Below are 17,582 nucleotides of genomic sequence, written 5' to 3'. Positions count from 1 at the left end.
GGATATAAAAAGAAGAACTCCCAGCAGGTCTCAGCACTCCAGCTCTCCCGCAATAGGCGACCACCTACAGAAGAAGAAACCACTGCATCAATCAGGTCTCCACATTCACCTCCTCACAAACTTTCCGCACTAGAGACCTTACATCCCAGCCTCTCACAGCTCACTAGCCCCGCCCCTTCCGGTGACATCACCACAGGTCCTCCACTCACACTTTAGTGTCCCCTCCACACTAAACCCCTCCCCTCTTGTAATTGATCACATGACTGTGACATCCTCGCAGGTCCTTCAGCAACTAGGATCGAGCAGCTATATATCAGGTTCTGGTCCGGTACGTATGTTCTCACTTTTGTAGGGCTGTCCGCCATCCCCCTGCAGCCTCGGAAGGGTGTTCTGCTGTTTTGCAGCAATTGGAACACAAAATTGCATAATACACACTGCTGCTGAACCTCTTTTTTTTAAAGGATGTGTAGCAGGAATAGTGTGGTACTGTATTAGCCAAAATATCCATGTGATGTTACGTGGTTTTGTGGAAAGGACAAAAGTATTATTATACAGTTTCCAGCTGCCATGCCTGCACCGCCAAGTTCTGCTGAACTGTATCCAACACTAGAGCAGACCTCGCAGAGTGGCCAACCCATGGGGATGACCCTACTCACTGGTCCCCACTGCTGGTTCAGTCTCCATTGCTCCATGGCTAGCTCTTCAGCTCCCTGCTGCACTGATATCAACATCCTGTTGACGGGGGACATGTGACTGCTGCAGTCAATGGGAAGGGGGGGGGGGGGCATATGACAGCTGCAGCCAACTATTGGCTGCAGCAATCAAATGTCCCCCTTTGTCAACAGGATGTTGATATCAGTGTAGCAGAGAGATGTGGAGCAATAGAGGCCGAACCCAGCGGTGAGAATCAGGTAAGTAGGATTGGCCACTCTGGGAGGTCTGCTGTAGTGTTGGATACCCCCTTTAAATGACTTGCTGTCCAGGCATTGTGGGTGTAACATGTTAGCTGAGATAGGGCCCTGTGAAACTGGGCTTAGAGTAAAAGAATAACAGTGTGACCTGGCCAATAGTGAGTCTCAACAGACTGCACTCGGACAGCACATGGACCCATTAAAGTTAGAGGGGTTTTCCAAGATTTTCTTATTGACACCTGGGACCCCCACTGACCAGCTGTTTGAGAAGGCATCGGCGCTGTGGCTCCTGTGAGCACTGCAGCCTTTTGTCAGCTCTTCCTAGTCCAGTGACGATTCATTAATCAATCATGTGGCCTAGGAGCAGCTCAGTCCTACTGAAGTGAATGGTACTGAGTGCAATACCAAGCACAGCCACTATAGAATGTACGGCGCTGTGCTTGGTAAGCCGTGAGAAGGCAGTGGTGCTCACAGGAGCGCTTCCTTCGCCAATCAGCTGGGGTCCCGGGTGTCGGACCCCCACCAATCGGTAAAGAAATCCTGGAAAACCCTTTTAATGAGGGTTTTTCTTTCCCCCTTACGCTGCCACAGGATGCGTCTAATTGAAGAGGCGCATCCTCCAGCAGTCCCTGGCTGGAGTAGTTTTTCGCCAACATTGATGCCTGTTTCCAGATGTAAATGTTAGCGAATTTGCCAGGGCTGTTGGCCCCAATTAGAGATGAACGAATTTCATGCTATGACATTTGTTCACGCTTCATTTGCTGGTAAAAGCAGAATTGCGTTATGGATTCCGTTACAACGGACCATAACACAATTCTATAACGGAATTCCTTTAGAGGCATTCCGTTATTCATTCCGTCATCATAGAAGTCTAAGGGCTGCAAAACGGATCAGTCCCGTTTCCCTTTATGCAGGGGAAGACCCAATGTTTCAATTCAGAAACTCACAGTATGCCTTATCCTTGTCAGGTTTCCATCAAGGCTCAATCATTCAAGTGTATTGCAGCAGGAAGAAAAAAAGTGGACTCTATATGAGCATTCACACGTTATGTTTCTTGAGGAACGTAAATCGCAACGGGCATTTGATTCAGGCCTTATAGTTATAGAGGGGTACTCCCAGAAAGAATAGGGATAATTATTTACTTTTCTTCCATTAGCGGCCCCAGTATTAATAATGCCCCCATTTGTGGTCCCAGTATTATTATTGCCCCCTTAACACTCTGCTTGTGCAAAAAAAAAAACGAAAAACTCGCCTAATCCATTTGATCACGCCGCGTCTCTATGGCAGCAAGCCTATTCAGTCCAGTGTCCTAAGAGTTCTGTCATCTGTGCCTGGTAATGGGATGGGAGAGATGGAATGGTACCTACGAAGGGCATGGAACCAATGGCTCCATGGTACTTGCCAAGAGGATGGTATTTGCCGCACTACTGGTTCCCCGAATGGAGTTGTGCTTTTAACAGGGTCCTGGTTGCCATGGTTACCGATCGGAGCCCCAGCGATTAAACTGAAACTCCGATCGGTACTCTCCGCTACCACCAATGATAGGGGGGGGGATTTTAATTAGGAGGGGGGAGGGCCCACTGGCCACCAACGAGTTAACTACAGGGGAGGGACGGGGGGGGCGGCCGCACTGGACAACAAAGAGTTAACTACAGGGGAGGGGGGGCGGCCGCACTGGCCACCAATGTGTTAACTACAGGGGGGGGGGGGGCAGGCAGCAGGGGGCAGTCATGTACACAGTTCTTTTAGTATATTCTAACTAGAAGCGTCCCCATCACTATGGGAACGCCTCTGTGTTAGAATATACTGTCGGATCTGAGTTTTCACGAAGTGAAAACTCGGCTCTGAAATAGCTTTTATGAAGACGGATCTTCGGATCCGTCTGTATGAAAGTAACCTACGGATCACGGACACGGATGACAATCTTGTGTGCATCCGTGTTCTTTCACGGACCCATTGACTTGAATCATATTTTTTTGACGGACAGGATACACGGATCACGGTCTCGGCTGCAAAACGGTGCATTTTACGATTTTTCCACTGACCCATTGAAAGTCAATGAGTCCGCGAAAAAAAAATGGAAAACGGCACAACGGCCACGGATGCACACAACGGTCGTGTGCATGAGGCCTAAAGCAGAGGTGATTGCTGCATATACAGGTGCATCTCAATAATTTTATTAATTTATTGCCTAAAGCTAATGAAACCTCAAAAGTCAGTATCTCAGAAAATTACGGTAGAACATTGTGAAAAAGTTCCATATTGTAGGCTCATGGTGTTGTACTCTAATCAGGTAATCAACACAAAACACCTGCAAAGGTTTCCTAAGGCTACGTTCACATATGAGCTGTGAACTCTGGCACTCTTTTTTTTTTTTTTTTTTTTTTTTTTTTTTTTTTTGTGGAGGAACAGACTGACAGATTTCACTGTATCTGGCATAGCCAGATACCAACGTGCTGTCACGGTAGGTAAGATAAGGGAAGGAAACAGAACACCGCAAAGCAAACAAAACTGACTAGGCCCCAAAAGCTAGGGAACAAAGGGTTCACCTCCTAGCAATCCCTAAGAGACTTTCCCTACGCTGCTATGTGCATATCCTGATAGTAGATATGCACATGCCCACGTACGTAAAGCTGTAACGCACTGGACCAAACCTTCAGCTGTAGGGAAAGAGGGAAAGAGACAACCAGCTCCTTTCACAACTGAAGGAGCTAGCATCACTCTAGGGGCCTAGTAAAAACAGACACAGAAGGAATAAGGACTTACCATATTTTTTGCCCCATAAGATGCACTTTTCCCCCCAAAAGTGGGGGGGGGAATGCCCCTGCGTCTTATGGGGCGAATGCTTCCATTTTACATCGCAGCCTGCGATGTATGAGCGGGGAGAGAGGAGGGACTGGAGTCCGGAACTTACACCAGACACCGCCGCTCACCGAAGTATTTCTAGACAGTAATCCTTAACCTGTTATAAAGTTTAACTAACTCTGTGCTCTCCCCTGTTCCCCTGTATCCGTATAGCACTTACTAACAAGCTTCCATAGCGGACGGCAGCAGTAACGTCACTCACTGATGTTGCGCGCCTGCTCCTCCCACTTTATGTCTAAAGCAGGCAGAGCAGGCGCTCAACGCCAGTGAGTGACGTAAAGCTACCAGCCGCTCTGCCTGCTTTGGAAGCTTGTTAGTAAGTGCTGTACTGATACAGGGAAACAGGGGAGAGAGCAGCTTTAGTTAAACTTATTAACAGGTTAAGGATTACGGTCTAGAAATACTTAGGTGAGCAGAGGGCCGGTGTATTGGGGGACACTGCTATGAGGGGGATCTGTGGATGACAGATATATCGTAGTGTCTTCCACAGATCCCCCCATAACAGTACCATCAACAAATCCCCCACCCCATAGCAGTGCCATCCACAGATGCCCCACCCCATAGCAGTGCCATCCACAGATGCCCCACCCCATAGCAGTGCCATCCACAGATGCCCCACCCCATAGCAGTGCCATCCACAGATGCCCCACCCCATAGCAGTGCCATCCACAGATGCCCCACCCCATAGCAGTGCCATCCACAGATTCCCCACCCCATAGCAGTGCCATCCACAGATTCCCCACCCCATAGCAGTGCCATCCACAGATGCCCCAGCCCCCTTAGCAGTGCCATCCACAGATGCCCCACCCCATACCAGTGCCATCCACAGAAGCCCCACCCCATAGCAGTGCCACCCACAGATCCCCCATAACAGTGCCATCCACAGATCCCCCATAACAGTGCCATCCACAGATCCCCAACATGACAGTGCGTCATCCACAGATCCCCCATAATAGTGTCATGCACAGACCAACATTAGTTAAAAACCCACCAAAAGCACACCTTTTGGTTAAAAATTATTTTTTCTTATTTTCCTCCTCAAAAACCTAGGTGCATCTTATAGGCCAGTGCGTCTTATAGGGCGAAAAATACGGTATCTATAGATGAGTTGGAGCAGACGATCCACCAAAACTTCCAGAGCTCAAACAAGGAAGAACCATAACCCGCAAAGACTATAGGGAGAGGGAGGAATAAATAGCCTCACCAATAGCCAAACGAACCACACCTGATGGGAAGTGGGATTCTGTTCAAACCTACAACAAAACAAACTGTCAGATCGAGTCACGTGCAGAAATTCTGACAGATCTCCTAAGAACACCCCCCTCTACGGGTGACCTCCGGACACCCAGGCCAAACTTTATTTGGGTGTGCCCTGTGAAAGGCATTTACAAGGCGGCTAGCGTTAACATCGGTAGCCGGAACCCACATTCTTTTCTCGGGACCTATACCCTCCAATGCACCAGGTACTGAAGGGAACCCCGAAGAACATGTGAGTTGAGAATTCTAGAGATCTGAAACTCCAGATTACCATCAACGAAAACAGGAGGAGGAGGCAAAGGAGATGGTTCCGCAGGTTCCAAATATTTCTTTAACAAGGACCTGGGAAACACATTATAGATTTTCCAGGCCTGCGGAAGTTCCAGACGAAACGCCACCAGATTGACAATGGCCGAGATTTTGTAAGGGCCAATAAATCTTGGACCCAATTTCCAAGAGGGTACCTTCAGCTTAATGTTTTTAGTGGACAACCACACCCAATCACCCACTCACGGGTCCGGACCAATCATACGTCTCTTGTCAGCCATCCGTTTATATCTTTCACCCATTTTTTTCAAATTAACTTGAAACTTCCGCCATATAGATGACAAAGAGGAAGAGACCCTCTCCTCTTCCGGTAACCCAGAAGATTCGGTCTCAGAAAAAGTACCAAACTGAGGGTGAAAACCATATGTGCCAAAAAATGGTGACTTATCAGTTGAGTCCTGCCTACTGTTGTTCAAGGCAAACTCAGCTAAAGACAAGAACGAGGACCACTCATCCTGATTCTCAGCGACAAAACACCTCAAATAGGTCTCCAGGTTTTGGTTAGTGCGCTCAGTTTGACCATTGGACTGAGGATGAAAAGCCGAAGAGAAAGACAACTGAATACCCAGACGAGAACAGAACGCCCTCCAAAACCTGGAAACAAATTGCGTCCCCCTATCAGACACCACATCAGAGGGAATGCCATGCCATTTCGCAATGTTGTCAATAAAAACCTGAGCGAGAGTTTTCGCATTGGGCAAACCTGATAATGGTACAAAGTGAGCCATCTTGCTGAAGCGGTCCACAACCACCAAAATCACAGTTTTCCCAGAGGAACTCTGCAAATCAGTAATGAAGTCCATGGACAAATGCATCCAAGGACGAGATGGGATGGACAAAGGAAGAAGAGATCCTGATGACCGAGTGTGAGCCACCTTCGCGCGTGCACAGGTCTCACAAGCTGCTACATAACTCTCAACACTTTTACGCAACCCTGGCCACCAGAATCTCCAGGAAATAAGATCTACAGTGGATCTAATTCCAGGATGTCCCGCAAGGACAGTATGATGATGTTCCTTGAACACCTTCGCAGTTCAGAAGGAACAAACAACTTGCCTGGAGGACAAGAATCAGGTGCCTCCTCTTGAGCCCCCAACACTTCCGTCTCCAGCACGGGGTAAAGAGCGAAAAACCACCACCCATGAGCCAAAATCGTAGCTGGATCCTCCGAATCCCCCCCCCCCCCCCACCCCCCGGAAAGCTACATGACAATGCATTCGCTTTGATGTTTTTAATCCCAGGGCAATAGGTGACCACAAAATTGAACCTGGTAAAAAGCAATGACCATCTAGCCTGCCTTGGATTTAAACGCTTTGCAGATTGCATGTAGGCCAGATTCTTATGGTCAGTAAATACCGTAATCGAATGTGTAGCCCCTTCTAGCCAATGGCGCCACTCTTCAAAAGCCAATTTGATGGCCAACAACTCTATTCCCAACGTCATAATTTCTCTCGGCGGCCGAGAGTTTCTTGGAGAAAAAAAGCAGACGGGCGCCATTATATAAAAATATATTTTAAAAAAATAAATAAATAGGTGCACAAGGAACAGGGATAACCACAGCCTTGAAAGTATTGTTAAGACAAGGCAATTTAAGAATTTGGGGGAGATTCAAAGTGGACTGTGGCTGGAGTCAGTGCTTTAAGATTCACCACACAGAGATGTCTCCGGGACATGGGCTACAACTGTCACATTCCTTGTGTCAAGCCACTCATGACCCAGAGACAACGTCAGAAGCATCTTATGTCGGCTGAGAAAAAGGACTAGACTGTTGCTGTGTGATCCAAAGTCCTGTTTTCAGATGAAAGTAAATTTTGCATTTCTTTTACTTGGAAATCAAGGTCCCAGAGTCTGGAGGAAGAGTGTAGAGGCACATAATCCAAGTTGCTTGAGGTCCAGTGAGAAGTTTCCATAGTCAGTGCTGGTTTGGGGAGCCAAGTCATCTGCTGTTGTTGGTCCACTGTGTTATATCAAGTCCAAAGTCAGCGAAGCCGTCTACCAGGAAATTTTAGAGCACTTCATGCTTCTCTCTGCTGACAAGGTTCATGAAGATGCTGATTGTCATGAGGAAGATGAGAAACACCAGACCCAACAATGCAGACGAGTTGAAGGTCGCTATCAAGGCAACCTGGGCTTCCATAACGCCTCAGCAGTGCCACAGGCTAATGGCCTCCACGTGATGCCGCATTGATGCAGTAATTCATGCAAAAGGAGCCCCGACCAAGTATTGAGGGAATATACTGTACATACTTTTCAGTAGGCCAACATTTCTGAATTAAAAATCATTTTTTTTTATTTATCTTATATAATAATTTAATTTCTGAGATACAGATTTTGGGGTTTTAATTAGCTGTAAGCCATAATCATCAACATGAAAAGAAATAAACTCTTGAAATAGACCACTCTGTATATAATGAATCTATTCACTTTTTGAATTGAATTACTGAAATAAATTAACCTTTTCATGATGCACCTGTAAATGATTGTTGGTCCATGTAAAAGGACCATTTTTCTCCAGAATGAAGTAAAGGATCACTAAGTGAAAGTTATTAATACATACAGCTGAGCTAGCCCTACAAGGCATTGAAGGCAAACCAGTGTAAAGGAAAACTTGCTTAGTTGCCCAAAGCAACCGATCAGATTACACTTTTAATTTTCCAGTGGAGCTCTGAAAAATTATCTTCCTGACGAAGGAAGGGTTTGAGCCTCCGAAACGCTTTGTTTTAAACATACAATAAAGGATAATACCGAATCCATTATCCTAACGGTCCCCTGTGTTCTGTGACAGTGCCGCTCCTTTAGAGTCTACTTTTTCTTCCAGTGCAAGTATCGTTATGGACACCTGGGAGGCCCGATCAACCTGAACCCAGGAAGGACTAAGGCAGCAGCACAGACAAGTGACCAGCACACGGAGGTCCAAGCTGTTGTGACTGTTTCAAAACTAAAGAAGGTAAGCGCTTTAGCCATCGTTTTCCTATAACCTAGAAACCTCTGCGGTATTAGGCCAGAGGCGCTGCTTTTATATTTTCTCTCTTCCTGAAAAAAAAAAAGGTGAAATCTGATTGGTTGCTTTGGGCAACTAAGCCGGTTTTCCTTTACACCAGTTTTGGTAAATCTCCCCCATTGTGTCTGGTTTACCAGTAAATTCCCTGGTGACCGACTCTCTTTAAGGTCCCAGGATATCTGATGGGATATATTAAGGAATATACTAATTTTTTTCAGGCTCTTTTTTTTTTTTTTTTTTTTTTTTTTCTATGCTTGTTGGATTTTCTTTGTAGTGCTCAGAGCTGTCTCTTTGGAGAGATAAGACTGAAGCTCTTTCCTCCATTAATAATCGATTGCACAACAGGTATGGTATTCATTTTTTACAGCTATCTGTCTATTGAATATAGTATGTCCCTCCCCAGAAGAATGTGCTCAGGCATGGGACTTAAAGGCACTGTCAAACCACAGGCTAGGGTCCAGAGACCCCCTTTAATCTCTAGAATGACCTTCCAGAGACCTCCTCCACCCCCTGACCCCGATCTCTTCAATGTATGTCCACAGTGAGGCAGAGTCTGAGCATGCGCCATGCTGCTCTGTTTAATGTCTGTGGGGCTCGCAGAAACAGCTGTGCGCTCTATAGTATGGATAGGTGGTTGATGTTTATTGTTTGACAACCCTTATATTTATGGTATTGCTGGAAGATAGTTAACCCTGCAACAGCGGGGATAGGTGCATGTATGATCCCAGTTGTTTAACCCCTTGTATGCCACAGGGTCCCTCCATTGCCTCTATCGAATATTGCTGCTTCTTTTCATTCTGCTTAATAAAAAGTGATCAAAACGTCATATATTAATACCAAAAAACTGTTGTGGGGGTTAGCTGACCACTGAAATGCATCCCCTTCCCCCCCATATGCCCAGGCCCCTCACACACAATGTACTTGCCTCGCTCCCGGGCACCCATGTTGCTTCTGAAACCCGAACGGCCACCACTGGATCTCCCTGTCGCGTGGATGAAAGCATCGGGGGAGGGGGGGTTAGCCAATAGCAGGCGGTGACAGGGATGAGGCTCCCTAGCATAGCGGGTGACACTAGGGAGGCTCACCCCCATCACGGCCTGCTATTCGCTAGCCCCCCCCCCCCCCCCCCCCCCCCGCCCAGGCGGGGGATGTTTTCATCCACGCGACAGGGAGATGCAGCGGTGGCATCAGAAGCGACGCGGGTGTCGGGGAGCAAGGTAAGTACATTAAGTGTGAGGGGCCCAGGCATTTGAAGGACATTTTAGAGGTTGGACAAACCCTTTAACAATTATTAGCACAGCACACAATCTACTACCAGATGTCTGAACTCCTGCCATCCAGAAAAACTCAGTTCAGTTTATATCTGTAGCTGTCCTGAAACTTTTACATTTGTATTATGTAGTAAAAGTGAAATATTTTTCTCCCCAATCCATAGCAATGCCTCAAACCTCTCAGTTATATATCCAACCTCTGTCTCTTCTCACTAGGTAGCGGTTAAACAAACACACTTTTAGCTGCTTTGGCAGGCTATGGGCGCCAACCAATGGTCAAATTGAGCTCTGGGAACTCTCTCTGTCCACCCGTAATACGCACCCAGCACTGAGAATAATCACTGCGTCCTTAAGAGGTTAAAGGGGTTGTAGCTGTAATATAAATGTATCCCACCCAATAGATATAGCTGTTATAGGGGCATGGTTAGTGTCACACGATCTACTGATGTCAGGACACATCTCGCTGCCATGAAGGGACAACAGGCACATGAAAAACCAGGAATTAGGATTTAAGCATGGGGGATAAGAGAAAACTGCAAATGAGATAATTTTTTTTAAAAAAAGGAGGAATGGGAGCTAGAGTAATTGATAAAAATACAAAAAGAAAAAAAAATAATATAATTTAAGTCTAATAAGAGTCCCTACACACATCAATTTGGCACCGATTTAATTAATTTTTTTATTCACTTGCATTTTTTGGGGCCATGGTTTTGCAGCATTTTTTGTGATGGTTTATCTGGTGTTTTTTGCAAACGATAGCCCAGTTTTACTAATCCTAAACATGGTGCACCAGATTTCCCCCAGTGGCTCAGGCTGGATGATAAATCTTGTGCAGGGATAGACACTTTTCTCTACCTCTATACCAACTATTGGTTGGCTTCTTTTGAGACCGAGTTTTATTCCAGAATTGTGTTGAAATTTGGGCGCAAAATGGTGAGTTAGGTCCTGCCCCTTTCCAATGATGCTTTGCCTACTTTCAGCTAAGCCCCGCCCCTTCTCGAGCAGGTTGAGAAAAACCAATAGAATCCCTAGATGTGCCAGATTTTTGGAGCAGATACTTTTGTAAATCTGGTCCAGTAGAGGTCGCAATAACTTCTGTGCAAACGTCTATGACGCTTGTTCAGGCCATTTTACTGCCTGGAAAAAGTCTAAGGCGTAACAATACGCATTAGACTTTTCCCTCCCATTCATCAGCGCAGTGAGTGCTGTGAATGGCACAGGCAGCACAGCGATGCTGCCTGTGCCTGAAATAACCAATGACAAAGCTCGCTACAGCAAGGAGCTTTGTTATTGGTTGGGTATTGGAGCGCCAGAGCGATACAGGTCGGGTCAGGAAAGGGAAGCTGGAAGGAGGAGGGGCCGGATCCCGGGGGTGGCTGTAGTAATCAGAGCAAGGCGCGCTGCCCAAGAACCCTGGCAAACATGACAGGGCCGCTGGAGAGCTAAGGAGCCGCGGACTCATGTGACTGGTCTCCGGTCTAAGAGAAGAGCTGTCACTGGGCCTGTGTCGCCCCCCATCCCCCGGGTGGAGCGGGGTGGGAGAGTTGAGGCACTGAAAAGCTCGGCCTTTCAGTCTTCAAGTGAGTGATTCCCCCCTCCCCCAATGATGGTTCCGTCCAGTCTCCCAGTTCTCTGCTCCCCCTCCTCCTGTTACCCCACTAGTAACCCTCCTCCCCCCACTAGTGACCCTGCTCCCCCCTCCTCCTGTCACCCCACTAGTAACTCTGCTCCTCCCTACTAGTGACCCTGCTCCCCCCTCCTCCTGTCACCCCGCTAGTGACCCTGTTTCCTCCCCTCTCCTGTCACCCCACTAGTAACCCTGCTCTCCCCAACTAGTGACCCTGCTCCCCCCTACTCCTGTCACCCCACTAGTGACCCTGTCCCCCCCACTAGTGACCCTTCTCCCCCCTTCTCCTGTCACCCCACCAGTGACCCTGTCCTCCCTCCTCCTATCACCCTACTAGTCATCCTGCTTCCCCCTCCTCCTGTCACCCCACTAGTAACCCTGCTCCCCCCCCACTAGTGACCCTGTCACCCCACTAGCATCAAACACAAATTGCAGAGCAGCACTCACGGACCTCACCGACCACACCAGAATGCATCAGCCAAACCGCGACCGCGGATTCTCAGCAGTCCTCGGATCAGCAATCAACAAGAGGCAACGGCAGCATCTCCAGTTCTTTCTTTATTAATCATACTTCAAAGAATGTGTACACAAAATGCCAGACAGCAACGTTTTGGCTACATGGTAGCTTTTATCAAGCTAAATAACAAGTGATATTCACAACTAAAATATTATATATATAGCCCCTCCATTTTAGATGGGGAGCCAATCAAACGGGTGTCACAACCCCCACTTTGTAAAAATCACCAATCCATAATTAACCATCATCAAGTACCATATCAATCACAGTTGTGTAGTTAAAACACATGTGTTTACCTTATCAGAGGCGGTAGCATTCAGTGGTGCTCATGTCCACACCCGCGTCTCTACATCTCAACTGCGCATGTCAGCAATCACATCACTCAGCGCCCAAGTCCCAGGCGGCGCGCAGTACCACGTCATCAAACTCCATCACACGACGATCATGTGATAATCACAAGATCGCTATTCCACTTCCGCCTATCCACGCTGATATAATCAGCTAAAGAGCGTCCTACTCACCATGGAGACGCATTCATATAAACAGAATGAATCATCTATGCCGTATGTAAAAACCCACATGATGTAAATCCATCCAATATGGGAATATTACACACACTCACAGGGGTGATGGGGATAAATTACTGCAGATGTACTTAAAAGTAGAATCAAGGTGTCTTGATTGGATAACTATGCTCTGCACATCACCTATAGAAAATTAACATAAAAATATGCCAAGTTAAAATCAATTATAAAATTAAAATGAAACAAACATAATACTGAATCGGACACATACAGTATATAAAAACATTAAAAAACAAATTCAACCATGGGTGTCCCTGCCAAGACAGTGAACACTAAAGTGTTGCGGCTACATATAGGGACTACTAAATATACATGTGACTTGGATGAGCTCACCAAATAAGAAGCATTCATCAGTTGCATTATATGATAATGGGTTTTAAAGGTGAGCCCACAAAAATAAATGACATGAAAAAAACAGCAAATGACAATACAGCCAGAGACTGCAAAAGTCCTCATGAAAGACACCCTATGGTGTAAAACACCTGGTGGCTAGAGTATATGCCATCCAAATCACAATAAAGCCTGGGGTCCTACAAACAGACTACTACTCTACACAGTACGTAAATGCAAGAGACTCACCTAAGGATAATAGAGTCTGAATGCCGGGATGGCGTTACCCCGATCCGCGTTTCGTTGGGGTAACGCCATCCCAGCATTCAGACCCTTTTATCCTTAGGTGAGTCTCTTGCATTTACGTACTGTGTAGAGTATTATTCTGCATGGATATTGAATCATGTACACAACTTATCTTGATCAACATGTATAGAAATCCTTAATGCTTTAAATCTTGCAACTATAGGGATGGACAAAGGTATCTTATATTTCCACAATTACAGCAACCCAAACAGGGAAAGTTGCCCATTTTTCTCGGTGCCAAATAAATCTGTCCATCCCTACGTGTACCCCCCATGTCAGTTTTGACTAATTTGTCGTGTAAATTAGTATTCCTCTTGTATGCCATAGGTGGTGGGTTATTAAATTCACGTACCGTTGGAAGGCCCCTATGTAAAATATGCCATTCCTTCCTCAATATGTGAGCTATATCACCACTATGGCTGCCAAACGTAGACACAAAGGGAATTCGATAATTCGCCTTATCAACCGGTAAGTTGTGCAGTGTGGTCTCCCTGTCAACCATCGAGATCCTTTCACAGGTATTTTGTAACAGTTTCCGTGTGTATCCTCTATCAGCAAACTTATGACACATCTCTTCCACTCTGTCATTGCAGACCGCAAAACTGGATCCGTTTTTCTGGAACACTTGGGGCCAGATATGGCATTAATGCATTTCAATGTGTTCTGGAATTTTGGATGGAGAAAATACCGCAGCATGCTGCTGTATTTTCTCCGTCAAAAAACCGTACAGTGACTGAACTGAAGACATCCTGATGCATACTAAACAGAGTACTCTCCATTTAGAATGCATTAGGATAAAACTGATCAGTTTTTTTCCGGTATTGGGCACCTAGTACGGAACTCAATACCAGAAAAGAATAACGCTAGTGTGAAAGTACCTTTATGTGTTTTAATTCCCACAACTTTCGTACTCCTCCTTAGGTAAAAATACTCCTCAAAATGGTCAGAGGAGCATTTTTACTCTTCTGGAAAAAACGTAGTGCGAAATCTGTGGCCCAGTGTGTCTTGCCGCTGGCATTTTCTTAATTGCATTTTTACGTGAAACATCTGAAAAAATCTTATTCATGTTCCTGTATAACAGGGCCCTCCCTGCTTAGCTCTTCTTCTTATGATGAATGTCCCCTCCCCAACAGACCCACCGAGGATGGACAAGGAGAAAATCAAGAAGACCAAGCGGATATTAAATCTTACACTGGAGATCATCTACCTGCTGACAGGAGAGGTGAGAAAATCTCTATAGGGCTGATGGAGTCTAGAAAATGTACTGTGGTTACCAACCCTTCTCTCCATACATAGGATTACACAGTAGTGAAGAAGACCTCTGGTGACTGTGTGACCCCTAGTAGCTCTCCCCAGTCAGTAGATTTGAACCTCATCACAGAGAGTCCACCTCACTCACAGATACCCCAGACGAACAATGAGCAGAAAATCCTAGAACTCACCAACAAGATCATTGAGCTACTGACTGAAGAGGTGAGCGCTGCTGGGTCAGGACTGTGTGATTGTTTGTTCTACAGTAGTTTATTACTACGTTCCCATATATATCACTTTTTTCTTCATTTTATGATTGTAGATTGTTTTATTCTACTTTTTATGCATGATTATAATGGCGGCTATCTTGAGCTGCTACTTTGTTCTGTTAACAGAAGTTTAAGAGGAATGCTTTACAAGTAGTCACACATACATAGGAATCAGAATTCTGGAGAAGATTTGTTGATTTCTTTGGGAAATTGTTGTGGGCATGCTCTGTGACATTTCAAGAGATCACTGTGCAGGAAGGTGGAGGGATTTAACTGCCCATCATCTGTTTTCCTAGTTTTTATTTATTTGTTTATATAATAGGAAATCATACAATTTTCTAATATGCATGAATTTAAAATTCTGCATACATAGTTACATAGTTAATTCGGTTAAAAAAAAGACATAAGTCCATCAAGTTTAACCAAGGGATAGGTGGGGACGTGAATCCCAGAAGGAATTGAAACTCAGATTTCTCTTCTCCATTCGGAGGCAGTGCCCTCTTGTCTTTTAAGGGCATTTTACATGTAACAGTTTTTAACAGTATTTTTTGTATGGCCCATTTATATATTAGTATAGGTTAATCATGTTCCCCCTTAGACGTCTTTTCTCAAGACTAAATAAATGTAATTATTTTAATCTTTCCTCATAACTAAGACCTTCCATGCCCCTTATCAGTTTAGTCGCTCTCCTTTGTAGTTTTCCAGCTACAAGGCACCCTTTCTATGGACTGTTGCCCAGAACTGAACTGCATATTCCAGGTGAGGCCGCACCAGCGCTTTGTAAAGTGGTAATATTACATCCCTGCCCTGCGACTCCATGCCTCGTTTAATGCATGACAATATCCTAGTGGCCTTAGAAGCAGCTGATTGACATTGTATGCTATTTATTCTATGATCTACAAGGACACCCAAATCCTTCTCTATAAGTGACTGTCCCAGTGTTACATCCCCTAGGACATATGAAGCACAGAGATTATTACTACCAGGATGCATAACTTTACATTTGTCCACATTGAACCTCATTTGCCAAGTTGATGCCCAATAACTGAGTGTTCAAGTCAGCTTGTATTTTATGGACATCTTCCATAGACTCTACAGTACTACATAGCTTAGTGTCATCGGCAAAAATAGAAATGGTGCTATTAATCCCATCCTCCATTTCATTAATAAATAATATAAATAATACTCAATATCATTAACAAATAAATTAAATAATAGAGGACCCAGCACTGAACCTTGGGGTACACCATTTATAACCCGGGACCATTCAGAATAGGAATCATTGACCACAACTCTCTGGACACGGTCCTTCAGCCAGTTTTCAATCCAATTACAAACTAAACTTTCCAAGCCTATAGACCTTACTTTACCTATTAAGCGTCTATAAGGGACAGTATCAAAAGCCTTTGCAAAATCCAGAAACATTACATCCACAGCTGCCCCTCTGTCCAGGCTTCTACTCACCTCCTCATAAAAACAAATCAGGTTAGTCAAACAACTTCTGTTGCTGGTTATCACATGATATTATTTGCAGTCACATAATCCTGTATATAGTCCCCGAAGAGTCCTTCAAACATATTTCCCACAGCAGAAGTTAAACTAACTGGTCTACAATCACCTGTGGAGGACCTAGATCCTTTTTTGAATATGAACACCACATTTGCCTTGCACCAGTCACTTGGTGCCGTACCAGTACATAACTTTATTAGATCAGATGGCTGACTACGATATGCAGTAGAATGGTATACTACTGTATATCAGTTACGTGTAATGTATCCATGGCCTAACTGAAACATGGCAGCAGTCAAGTGACATTCTTCACATCATATAATCTCTGACATTCACTAAGCAGCAGTGTTAAATGACATACATGTGCTGGGTCAACAAACAGGACACATTGATGTGATAATAAAATATGAATAGTGGTCATGATTTTATTGTGGTTTATACAGTACCTACGTTACTGTCTGTATTTACATGGCTGCCTGTCTGTAGGTGATGTAAAATGGCTGCCCGTCTCTAGGTGATGTCATGTTGTTTATAAAGCTTAGTGTGAAAATAAAAAAACACAACACAGGGCTACACAGACACTGACAGACATGATACTGCTACAGGTAGTAATATTGTATATACTGTACAAGTTCTGCTCCTCAGTACAAAACTATTCACCTGTTAGATACATGGGCAGTTAACCCCTTAAGGACACAGGGCGTACAGGTACGCCCTGTGCATTTTCAATCACCGCCGCGCGGCCGGCGGCGATCGGAACCCCGTGCCTGCTCAAATCATTGAGCAGGCACTTGGGGCAAATGCGTCGGGGGGTCCGGTGACCCCCCCATGTATGCGATCGCAGAAAACCGCAGGTCAATTCAGACCTGCGGTTTTCTGCGTTTCCGGGTTATTCGGGTCTCTGAAGACCCGATAACCCGGAACAGGATGGTGCTGGTGGTGTGATTTCACTCCACCAATCACCATCCAGCGATCCTGAGTGGTGATGGTGACATCACCACTCAGGATCGCTTTCTGATTGGTCAGGGGGCGGTCCGGCGGCAGATTCAAAAGAGGCAGGCGCCCCTCTCCTCCTCCTTTTGTGTTCCAGCGCCGGAGGAGAGAGGAGCTGCCTGCACGTGTCTGCCACCGCTGCCTGCACCCCGATCTGTGCCCCCCAGGACCCGATCTCTGCCCCCAGCACCCCATCAGGTACATAGGGACAGCTAGGGAAAGTTTGGGATAGGCAGGGAAAAAAAAGGGAAAGGTAGTTTTTTTGACTTTTTATTGCATCACCCCAGTTAGGGTGTCTGGGGTCCACAGCACAGCTGTGTGACCCTAGACCCCCCCGGGGTGCTGCCACTTGCCCCCCTCCCCCTGCCACTTGCCCCCCCCCCCCCCCCCCCCCCACCTTTTTTTTTTTTTTTTTTTTTTTTTTTTTGAGTTCGCTGACTGTGACCGGCACTTAGCGTCCGGCCACTGTTAGCGCATCGCACACCCCACCGCTGATCAACTTCGGACGGTTGATCAGCAGTTTTGAATTTTTTTTCCTCACTTTTTTGCCCTTTTTTTAGTTAG

At 45.7% G+C, this 17,582-nt stretch overlaps 1 protein-coding gene across 1 annotated transcript in view; it reads left to right on the top strand.

The window, feature by feature from the left end:
• Positions 1-273: 273 nt before the first annotated feature.
• LOC122940071 (oocyte zinc finger protein XlCOF7.1-like) overlaps positions 274-17,582 on the top strand; it is a 28,822-nt gene continuing 11,513 nt past the window's right edge. Inside the window, exons 1-4 of the mRNA XM_044296412.1 lie at positions 274-328; positions 8,179-8,307; positions 14,130-14,218; positions 14,293-14,469. Of these exons, the coding sequence (XP_044152347.1) occupies positions 14,141-14,218; positions 14,293-14,469 (255 nt within the window). The 5' untranslated portion in view covers positions 274-328; positions 8,179-8,307; positions 14,130-14,140. The remainder of the gene's footprint in view (positions 329-8,178; positions 8,308-14,129; positions 14,219-14,292; positions 14,470-17,582) is intronic.

The sequence above is a fragment of the Bufo gargarizans genome, chromosome 6 (assembly GCF_014858855.1).
Source record: "Bufo gargarizans isolate SCDJY-AF-19 chromosome 6, ASM1485885v1, whole genome shotgun sequence".
NCBI classification, from domain to species: Eukaryota; Metazoa; Chordata; class Amphibia; order Anura; family Bufonidae; genus Bufo; species Bufo gargarizans.
This window is presented reverse-complemented; position numbering and strand designations above follow the sequence as displayed.